This window comes from Citrus clementina, unplaced genomic scaffold, assembly GCF_000493195.1.
Source record: "Citrus clementina cultivar Clemenules unplaced genomic scaffold, Citrus_clementina_v1.0 scaffold_5, whole genome shotgun sequence".
Lineage (NCBI taxonomy): Eukaryota > Viridiplantae > Streptophyta > Magnoliopsida > Sapindales > Rutaceae > Citrus > Citrus x clementina.
Window position 1 is genome coordinate 2,937,109 of NW_006262201.1, and position 12,282 is coordinate 2,949,390.

The 12,282-nt window shown below is 35.4% G+C and overlaps 2 protein-coding genes across 2 annotated transcripts; one reads left to right on the plus strand and one right to left on the minus strand.

Annotated features, from left to right (window-relative positions):
• Nucleotides 1-2,455: 2,455 nt before the first annotated feature.
• On the plus strand, nt 2,456-3,457 carry LOC112097718. Its single transcript, XM_024183095.1, has one exon. The coding sequence runs from the start codon at nt 2,456-2,458 to the stop codon at nt 3,455-3,457; it is 1,002 nt and encodes a 333-aa protein (XP_024038863.1).
• Nucleotides 3,458-6,173: 2,716 nt separating this feature from the next.
• LOC112097719 lies at nt 6,174-6,788 on the minus strand. The gene has a single exon (XM_024183096.1). The coding sequence runs from the start codon at nt 6,786-6,788 to the stop codon at nt 6,174-6,176; it is 615 nt and encodes a 204-aa protein (XP_024038864.1).
• Between the last annotated feature and the right edge of the window lie 5,494 nt (nt 6,789-12,282).

A 12,282-nucleotide genomic window follows, 5' to 3' on the forward strand; every position in this document is an offset into this window, starting at 1 on the left:
ATCTTACATGCATGTAAAATATATTCTCCTCATATGAACAATGTATGAGTCCCACATATGTACTGTTCATATGAGTAGAATGTATGTAAGATATAGATTGTCTTATGTATAAATGTAACTTGAGTCAGCATGCAAATATCAATAGTCAATCAATATCAATAGCCACGTTCTCGTTCTTCCTTTTTGTACCAACGGCCGCCACAAGCCAAGAGATAATGATCTGGCCCCGACCCGAATGTTATGTCCTCGTTTTCTCCACACAACTTCGTACACTATTTAACAGAAAAAGACATAAATTCACTAAAAATATTTTAAAGTTTATAGAAAGGTAATATTTTAAAATTCACTAAAAATATCATAATCCCATTTCATCAAATGTTCTCGCAATTGCAACCTCCAGTTTTTGGGAAATTTATGAAAATAACCATAAATATTTTGTTATTTTCACATCTAACCCTCTCAAGTTTTTTCTATCAACATTAGCCAAACACAAGCCTTTCTCCCCAAATTACCCTTCTTTACAGACCAAAAGCAACAATTTTTCTCCCATATCGTCAAACCAAACACAGCTTTCCACTCTTGAATCATCAACCAACGGCGACGGCAAAAGACAACGGTAAAAGTGAAATCCGTTTTTGGGAAATTTCCGAATCCAACACTAATCGGCATCACTTAGTGGTATGAGTTATTTTCTGAACTTGCTGAACTGAGTCGTGGGTGAATCTGGCGACAGGCTGCCTGTCGCACCAAGCCTTGGAGATTCATTAAAACTGTATTAATTTGATCCGGATCCAAATAATTTTTTTTTTATAATTTCAGGCTTAATGGATTCAGTTGTACTTGAATTGTGTTACGTTGGTTGGTGGGAGACATTAGATGATGGCTGTATGGAGTATGTGAATGGTAAAAATCGAGCTTTTTTGGTTGGGAAAAATTGTCTGTTTGATCAGTTATTGGCAAGAGTATACGAGGTGTTACAAATAAACCCTAATGAATATAGTATCACAATGAAGACAACTTTGAGGTCTAGTAACACATTATATCGTATATGTGCACTGCCCATGGATATATTTGATGATGAAATGGTGAGGGTTGTGTTGCATATGGCATCCGACGTAGCCAATTTTGGATGCATTCCTATATTCGTGACCACATCACCTCGAGTTCCGAGTGAAGATATTGAGCCACATGTCGATACAGAAACTTCGTTTAGAGCAAATATGTCTAGCCCCGATAATGATGAAGAGGTGTTGCCAAGGACAATATCGCTGCAGCAATATTACTCTCCAATCCACGACAATTATGACAACATTGATGATAACGGCATTACGTTAGAGGATGTTGGAGCAACGGTATTTCCAATAACGACTTCGTTGGAGCAACGGTATTCTCCGTATCACAACAATGATTTTCGGGATAATGATGATTTTCATCATGAGACAGAGGGGGATAATGTTTGTTCAGAACCTTCTAATAATACGAGGGGCACTCATTTCAATAATGATGGTGATGATGGAGGAGCCGGTCCTTCGAATGTTCCGTCGTTTCAGCACGACGATGAGTGTGAAGACAATACTCCTGTGAATAATAGAGGCAATAGACCTAGTCTTTTTATGGTTCGATCGAGAAGGCGAATTGACCCCCTTACAAGTCTTGCTCCAACTTTGCCTTCGAACATGGTTGCTCCAAGCTTTGTTAGCAGTTGTGATTCAGATGATATCAGTGTGGGTAAGCTATTTGCTGAGAAGAATGAGTTTATATTACAACTACGCAAGGTTGCCTTTAGAGATAAGTTTGATTTCAAGATTGCACGGTCTACTACGACACGTTTTGAGGCTCACTGTTGTTCAGAATCATGTAAATGGCGTATTCGAGCAACTAGATGTTCGAACGAGCAAAATGTTCCTTGGGTGGTAAAGAGAATTGACAATGTACACACTTGTCATAATGAGATATTGGTTGATGGACGTCATCAAGTAAGGAGCCGGGTTGTCGGTCATATTATCGCAGAAAAATATATTCAAGACAAGAGGATTTATACTCCGAATGACATAAAAACAGATATGCAACAGGAATACGGTGTTCAGTTAACATACCAGCAGGCATATCGGGCGAGAGAAGTTGGTCTTGAAATAGTTCGAGGCAACCCTGCAGAGTCATACAACTTGCTCCCTAAATACTCTCACGTACTAACTACAGCGAATGAGGGTACAGTCACTCACCTCGAGCATGATGGAGATGGTAATTTCTTGTACTATTTTGTAGCACTCGGATCTTCCATCAAGGGTTTTATGCAGTACATTCGGCCTGTCATTGCTGTAGATGGTACTCATCTGAAGGGACTATATCATGGAAGCATGTTCGTGGCAACATGTCTTGATGGTAACAATCAATTGTATCTGTTAGCCATTGGGATCATGGATTCAGAAAACAATGATGCTTGGGAATGGTTATGATGAAGTTACACGGTGTGATTGGCGATAGACCTGAGTTGGTAATTATCTCTGATCGATGCACTGCCATAAGGAGAGCCGTTCTTAAAGTATTTCATAATGCAACTCATGGCGTTTTTTTTTACCACATCAAAGGTAACATTAAGTCACAGTTTAGAATGTCCAAAGCTCTTTGGGATGAATTTGAGCCTGCCTTTATTAATGCAGCAAAAGCATATGGCCACGAGGAATTTAAGAGACAACTTGAAAGGTTGTGGATGATCCACTTGGGTGTGGCTGATTACCTAGAAAATAATGTCGGTACGTGTAATTGGGCAAGGTCTCAGTTTGAATGTAGGAGGTACAGCATACTTACCACCAACATCGCGGAGAGTGTTAATTCTTTCATGCGGGAACCTCGAAAATTTCTTGTTACTCATCTTGTTGATCACTTTAGGAAAACAATGCATCAATGGTTTTATGATAGGAAAATTGTGGCTGAGTCAATAACTACTCGGCTAACAACATGGGCAGATGAAATAGACACTGAGAGGAGAACTATAGCTGAAAGAATGATAGTTCGGCTGGTGTCTCCGCATCGATTTCAAGTTATAGGCGGTGGGCTTAAGGAAGGTTTGGTTGACTTGCAAAAGAGAACTTGGACCTGCAGAGTGTTTCAGCTTGATCAGCTTGTATGTGCTCATGCAATTGCGGCGTGTCTAACACACCGGGTGGATTTTATTAACCTTTGCTCGGACTTTTACACTACAGAATCGTTGGCGATGGCTTATGCACAACCAGTAGAGCCAGTTGGTGATGTGGCTGATTGGGAAGTTCCAGATGAAATTCAGGAGATGCAAGTGTACCCACCAGTTGAGGCACCACCACCTGGCCGTCGCAAAGAGCTCAGAATACCCTCGGCTGACGAGGATGTTAACCGGCGGACTGTAAGATGCGGGCAATGTCATGAACTGGGCCATAATCGTAAGCGATGTAAGAATCCCATTGCGTCAACTCGAAGTTAGTTGTTTTTGTGTTTCGTTGGTTAAAACTGTAATTGTTTTTTGTGTATTGTACACTTATATGTCATAAAAATTTATTTTTATTTTAAATATTAAAATGTGAGCATTAAAATTATATAAACTTAAGTGTGCAAATTAAAATAAAAATTCAAGTTTCAACATTCAAATTACTACAACGGTTTACAATACAATATCGTCATTAAATATGTCAACCGCAATCTTCTTTCTAAAGTACTCGACATGACTAGCGTTAAACTCCAATCCAAGCCCGAACATTAAATACATCGTAACCATCAATACAAAAACACCGCAATCGCCAGTTCCGGGCTCTTGTTGTGGCGCGCTCTTAACTGCAATAACTTTCCAGGGGTCTGCACTCCGCAACCCGGGTCGGATGTTGTAGAAGCCAACATATTCCAACCATCGAGGGAATATAACTTCAAGTGGCTTGAATTTCAACTTGTACCTTTTGTCGTCGCGAAATGTGAGTAATGAGTCATAAATCCAGACTTTATTTTTCCGCAAGTCAACTCGTGTTAGTACCCAATGCGCGCCGTCCAAGTTAACAGGGATGAGTAACTGTATATTAAAATTGAAAAACATGTTCGTTATATATGAAATTGAAATACAAAAAAAAAAGCGACAACTCGAATATTTTCATTATGGAGTATGTGAAATGCAATAAAATACATACCATATCGACATCCGTCATTGATTTGGACATTGTGTGTTGTTGCCCACAAAGATAACTATTCAAGCGGTCGTCGAATACCAATGAATCGACCGAACAATCCCCGTTATTCCATAACTGATTCAAGAACACCTAGTACATAGATAACCAAGAAATGCATAAATGAACAAAACTTAAAGGCAATAATTAAAAAAAAATTAAATAGTATTTATAAGTTTTGTCGGCACGTTACCCAAAAAAATGTGTCAGTATGTGTGACACGTTGGAGTAAGGCATTTGGATACTGTCATTGTTTCTCGCTAATCAAGCGTAGATACTTGTGAATATGCTGTAGAGAAACAAAAATATTACGATTTAAAAGAAAAATTTTGGTGAAACAAATCCACAACAGTATACATAACTTCGGAAATATAAATACCTCATCGCCTAGCCATCCCATCGAAGCTGTACCCAAAAGTATTTGAAAGAATGACCGCGGGTGCTGGACTCTCCGACGGACTCTGCTATCACCAGTGAACCATTGATCAAACTCAGCAAACAAACTAGAGTCCTCCAATCCTCTCAGTGGATTTACATCCACACTCGTACTTATGTCAATCGCATGCTCCATATTTGGGGTCGAGGTAAAGGCCGGACGTTCTGTCCTCGCCTGACCGGAGGAATCATGTAAGGACTGTTATAAACATACGACGGTATGTACGCGTGGCCGAACTTACTAACGCCCGGAGGCACTTCAGTGAACACCTGCACGCTCTCCCCACTAACATCCCCGTAGAAACTATACAACGACGTGGGCGTAGACATATTTTCATTGCCCACGTCAGTATACACTCCATAGTCATCTGGGGTCTGTCTATTCGCCAAGAAGAACATATTAAACAACTATCAAATTAAAAGTTAAACGAACATAATTATTAAATTTAAATTTGCTCACCGCATACGAGCGTGCAGTGGGAGAATCCTTATTTGGATGTTTAGAAAATGTGTCGATGAAGCCAACAACGATTTCTTTAAAATCTTTTAATTCTGACTTTATTTCATACACGTTACGATCAATCTTATCCAGCCGTTGTTGTATGTAATCATTAAACTGCTTTGTCCTCGACTATTACAAAAGAAAAAATAAAACTTTAGAATAACAATAAAAAATTTATAATTTATAAAGGAAAAATATCGTATATTATTTATAACCTCAGAATCCCGTGCGTCATCAGAGTTGTCTATTTGCTGCTGGTGGTCATCACCAGCCACCTCATCCTCATAAGTGTCATGACACTGCTCTGGTATTGGGTTTGGTATGTCATCATGATCGTCATGCTCGTCTGATTGCCTTGTAACCGACGGCATCGCGTTGATTGAGGGTTGGTGCTGTATAAAGTATCATTTAAAATTAGTAAATGAAAAGTCAAAATTTTCGATTAAACATTTTTTAGTACTTAGAGTATACCGACCTTATGAACCCAGTCTGGAATGCTTGGCAAGTAATCCTTCACAGAGAGCCAATAATTTCTGCTACTCTCCTTTGAATTTGGCTCAAGAGTTTGTAAAACGTCCCCCTGCCATAAATTCAATTGAAAATTTTAAGTAGGTATGCATAACTTAAATTTAGTAAAGTAAAAAAAATAAGTAATACATATTACTTACAAGACGAGATTCGTCGTTGAAGAACGAATAAACCTCCGCAAAGTTGATTCTCGAAGACGCCATGGGCTTCCATTGCAGAATGCGAGGAATCTTATTCTTCGTTTTGATGACCCATGTTGATGGCAACCCTCCGATTGCTTCGTAAATCCAAGCCTACAACAACCAAAGTGAAAAATCAAATAAAACAACTATCAAATATTTAATACTATAAAACTTATTAATAAACAAAAAAAAACTCACCTGAACCCCAGACGTAAAGCCGTAAAGATTGTATTTTTCAATGTTATGATCTGGATTTTTCAACCGAGTCTTCTTAAATTTCTCGTCTTTCTCGAACAGTGCATTGTCAAGACTCTCATAAATCATTTCCCACGACAATAGACCCTATAGACGCTTTCGGAAGTACTGTATATCATCAACTTCGTCAAGCCAATCGAAATTGATTTGACAGTGATTTTTTCTTGCATTTAGTACTCTGTCCGCAAAATAAAATAGCGCAATCTTTAATGCGTCCATATCGTCCATTTCCTCGAATTTCAACTCCTTAAATACTGCATCGAATTGGTTCACATTAATCTTACGATGCACACCACCAAAATACGTATTTTGTAGCCTCTGCTCCATTTCATCATTTTTTTGATTGGTATCAACACCAAATGAAAGTCTAGTAACCAAGCACCATTCGACAATTGACAAGCGAATCAAATGCTCACTAATTTGAAACCATAACTGATCTTCACGACTATCTTCTTCATGGACCACTTGCCTCAGTAAAAGATTGTGCAAAATTACCCCACTAAATGGAAAACTTCGACACTCCAAGAAATGCCCAAATATATCCTTTTTGAACATACTCAACTGCCGCTTTGTTAATTTTTCCTCGATGGCTTTTACGACCGAAGATAACTTACACATGCTCGAAATTCGACCAGGAAAGTGATCGGCATAACGAAAATACATCTTGCCTACTTCGATATCCGGTGATTCTGATTTCGCCATGTATCTGTAATATTTATATAATTATTACATTACATTTACAGAAAAAAAAATTGACTCTTTAAAAAAAAGGACACTCTAATTTTTGGTGCGACAGCTGCCCAGCGATGGGCACGCGCGCGCGTGCCCTACTCCCCTCCCTCCCCACCCCCAAAATTAAGCCACAACACTCCAAAATCGAAAAACAATACTCCCAAACACCACTAACCACCACAAACATCACCACCACCACCATTATTCTCAAGCTATAACTATTATTATTCTAAAATCTCATTTTAAATTAATGAAAATAAGAAAAATGACTAACCTAGGTTTTGTTTAAGGTTGTAGATCGTAGATCGGATGCCGGTGAGAGATGGAGCCGCCGCCGACGAGGGTTGATGTCGCCGCCGATGATGGGAGTTGGATCGGTTTGGGAGAGATGAGTGAAAGGGAGTGTTGGGGAAGAGATGAGGGAGGGGTATTTTGGTCTCAAAAGTTGTTTTATGGCTAATGTTGATAGAAATATTTTTGAGGGGTTAAGATGAAAAACATCAAAACTTTAATAGTTATTACTGTAAATTTCCCCCAGTTTTTGAACTTGCCGAGAATAAATTCTATACTGTCCATAAATAAATGTTTGTCTCTTCTGTCATCATTTGATCCTTCGAGTTTTTCAATATTAATTTTAAATAGCAAAAGAATCTCTTTTGTTTGTTATGGGAGTGTGACTTGTCGGGCCCAACAAACGGTTTTTTTCCCTCAAAGTTCCATACTTCTATTTATGTCCTAGATCTTAAACCCCTTAAAGGTCAAATCAACTCTGGGACCCTTTTTATCTCATATTAAAGTCATAAACAATCACCTTAAATTTAAAGACAGTACCCCAACATATTAAATAAATTTTAAATTTAATAATTTACATAATAATATTAAATAAAATTCAATTATAATTTAACAATCAACAATTTATATCAATTCAACATAAATAACATACAACAACACTATAAATTCACAAACAATAATTTCATAATATAAATCAAACATAAAAAAAAATTAAAAAAAATAAAGGTAAACCGATTTATTACAATATTCTCTAATTATTATTATTATTATTTTAGTATATTTTTCATAGTTAATGAAATTATAGAGTTAATTATGCTTATACATTTAAATAAATAATTTAATTTATATAATTTTCAATTGAAATTGAAATTTAATTAAATAAATAATTAAATTATAAAATAATGCGGATCCAGATATCCAGTTATTCGGATCCGCACGAATCTTGATTTTTAAGATTTGGATCCATATTTTTTAACATGCAGATCCAGAGTTTATTGCCAACCCCAACACTATTTCATTTCTGGAAACAGACTTTTATTTATTTATTTTTTAGAAAAAGAAGAATAAAAAGAAATACTATGTCTACTTACTTGGCTCCAAGTATAATATTAATAAAGAAATATATATTGATTATTTGATGCCACCTTACAATGCCAAATTTAGAGAAAATTGTTACGAATAATTATTGGAAAATGAAATGAAACAAAAAATTGTTACCTGATGAAGCACCATCACATCCTTGAGCTTTAAGACAATAAAAGTCGCGTAAATTGGGGGACCCGCAAAGTCGTCGTGTAAGTTTGCTTTACGTGATTTGAATAAGTTTGCTAATTTCAAAAGAAATGAAAAAGAATAATTGAAAAATCAAAATGCACTTCTATCTTGCCACCACTCGGCACTCACCCTCTCGACTAAATGTCATTTTCTTTGAACTTTCATGGCTTCTAAGCTCCCATCAAGAATTAGAAATTCACAAATCCAACCTTTATTATCTCAGCGATACATCCCGATTCCAAACTTTACCTCATAAGCGATTATTGGTAACAAGCACCATTTTTGTCAATTGCATATATATATTTGGCTGAACGGTCAATTCTATTTTACTTCTGACGTAGCAAGCACGTCCCATTCCCCACACACCATTATCTTGCCACCACTCACCCTCTCGACTAAATGTGATTTTCTTTGAACTTTCATGGCTTCTAAGCTCCCATCAAGAGTTAGAAATTCATAAATCCATCCTTTATTATCTCAGCAATACAACCTTTATAAGCCGTGGGGTCAATTGCATATATATATATATATAGGGCTGAACGGTCAATTCCATTTTACTTCTGACGTAACAAGCACGTCCCATTCCCACACACCACTACTTTTTCACAAGTTTACCATTTGGCTTTTGAGTCCAGTGGTGCTAATTTTTGAAGATACTCTTACTGAACTGAGTGACCAATTTCTTTTATGCTAAATGTATCCTGTGATGCAGAAGAAGAAGAAGAGTTGCATTCTGAAGTCAATATGATGCAAATAAGCTGCCCTCGCCATCATCACCTTCAACCCGCATCACTTTAATCCTTCAAGGTAGGGGTGTTCGCGGATCGGATTTTACGGATTGGACATCAATCCATATCCGATCCATGATTTTGCGGATTATAATTTTTCAATCCAATCCAATCCACGGATTGATAAAATTCAATCCAAATCCAATCAATACATCTGCGGATCGGATGCGGATTTGACTCAATCCGTATGCAATCCACCATTTTACGCATTAGTTTTCGAATTAAAAATTTTTAGTTCTCTCCAACTAATGAAATAAAAAAATCTAATATAAAAATAATTTTACTACCAATTAAATTTAAAATTGAATAAAATTTAAATAAATTAATTGTTTAAATAAAGCTAAAATAATACATTTAAAGTTTCAAAATATAACACATCGAGATTAAGTATTCAAATAAAACTACAATAATACGTTCAAAGTTTCAAAATATAACACACCAAGCTTAATTGTTCAAATAAAATTACAATAATACGTTAATATAACACCGAAATTAATTGTTCAAATAAAGCCACAATTAATTGAAATGACGAAGTTTCGGAAACCAAACACTGTCTGATCCTTCACCAGGGTTGTTACTAGGGTTGTTGCGCCTGTCGAAAAGTGATGATTACGGAGCCATCCACGATGGGAACCACGAGAAGTCATACGGGTGGCGATCTTGAAGGTTGTGATAGTGAAATTGTTCAACTGAAACTAATGACTGTGAAGTGGCTTGATGGACTTGGGAAAGAAGATGGCTTGCTTTCGCCGAAATCGCGCAGCCGATGTCCTTTAAATCCGTGTCGAGAGTGTATCCAACCAGTATTGAGTGTTGCTAGTGTGTGTGACGGCGGGGAAGCTTAGGGTTTTTTGTTTGCAAATTGTTGGTGACTTTGCGTTATGTTACTTTGCTTTTACTAGTGCGTGTGACTTTATTTTTATTTTGTTTTAAAATTTTTACAAGTTATATTTGTATATTTGATTATTTAATTATTTTTCATTTTATATTATTATTGGGTAATGGCTAAGATATGTTATAATGCTTAGTAACTATGCAATGTCACATTTATAATTTTTTAATTATATATATATATATATATATATATTTTTTTTTTTTTTTTGCGGATTCACGAATTTCTGCGAATTTACAGAAGTAAATCCATATCCAATCCATCGACTATGGATTTTTAAATTTTCAATCCATATCCAATCCACCAATCCACGAATCGGATTTATACGGATCAGATTCAGTCGATCGGACATATTGGATTCTGAACACCCCTACTTCAAGGCATATGCCTACACTTTTCTTACATTTTTAGTCATTATGAGCTAAATTTTCAGCACATACATAATGTTATTTCTTTATATCAATATATCGATGTGTCTAAGTTTAATTAAACTCAAATTTTAAACTTTTGAAAGTAGAGATTAATTGAAAAGTTTTTTTAAAATATTAAAAATTTTAAAATATTCACCACTTTTTTAACAATCTTATTTTATTCCTTTATAGCATAACTTTAAAAAAAATTAATTATTAAAATAATTTTTAGTTTTTAATAAAAACTCTCATTAACAATCAAACAACTATTATTATTTTTTTGTGTGAAAACTTTACCAAAAAAAAAAAAAACTCTACTCAAATAAGCTCTATTTGAAAAGTTTTACTGAATGGAGTCTCAATAAAGAAAAAATAACTCATTTAATCTTTAAAAGTTCTTTTAAAAAACAATAAAAATTTTGAAAAAATTTTATGAGATTAAATAAGTATTTATGATAATTAAATAACTCATACCAAATAGGCACATAATTATAAAATGATATACTTTAATATTTTTCATAGTGATTTGATATTTTGTAATTCTAGTAATAGTTAGGTGATAATAGCTCCTTTTAGAATTATAAAATCATATGTTAGCTTTAATAACAAATTAGAATTGACAACATTGTTGTAATGTAAAAAACATTATTAAATTTAGTTTCACTAAAAGAAAATATCGTAACACACTTGTGAACAGACCGTTTGTATGCTTAATTTAAAGATTCGAATTAGTTGAGTTAATTAACCGTTTGTAGACTTTGAGTTAATAAACCTGAGTTAATTGATAAGAGATGTGATTTCTATCCACCCTCCCAGTGCGTTGCGTCATCCCAGCCCCACTGCAATGCCTTTGGCCTTTTGCCTTTTGCCTCCCTCCCAATGCCTTGTTCACTTCATTTTCATGATGCCTATAAGAACTGCGAGTTAGGCACACACTCCTGAGCAGGTCGGTTTTGTGCAGAAGAAGAAGAGTTGCATTCCGAGATCAATATGATGCATATAAGCTGCCCCTGCCATCCTCGACAGAACTTTGATCCTTCAAGGTTCCCAAGTACACTTTTCTTACATTTTTAGTTGTTATGAGCTAAATTTTCAATGCATACTGTTCTTTCTTTCGTTCATATGAAGCTTAATTAGTTTTGTCAACTCTTTTGGCATTTCTTACTTGACTATAAACTTAGTTAAGAGCACCCTGTGATCTGGAGAGTAAGGGCTAGAACTTGATGGCGCCATGTTAGACTAGTGTATGAGGCTTGTTCATGCAGTAATAATTGGTCTTGATGCAGGCAATTTTTTTTTTTTTTAAGCTAAAGAAAGTTAAGTTTTAGAAGATCATTACTTCTTTAAACCCAGTAAGCGTATAAGTTTCTCTTCTTTTGGGTTTTGTAGAATTATTCATTTTCTCCTTAATTCCCTTTATCATGCTCTACCATAACTGAGAAACATGGCAGCAGCGGCGGGTCTACAGGTGGGCTACAACGGGCTGTAGCCCGTTCTTGATTAGGAAAAACTTATTTATATCCCTTATATTTTCATCAATTTTATATAATAATATAGTTTTTATTTTCTTTCATGTATGTCCCTAACTCAATTACCCTTATATTTTCATCAATTTTATATTATAGTAGAACTTTTATTTTATTTTCAAATATGTCCTTAATCCAATTATATTTTTTCCATTTGAAATTAGTTACTTATTTATAAAATGATTAAATTGTACATTTATTGAATATATTGAAAACATTAGGGGGCCAAATGTTGCTACTGCTTTATTTTAAAATATTCTAATTGAAAAAAAATATGTCAAT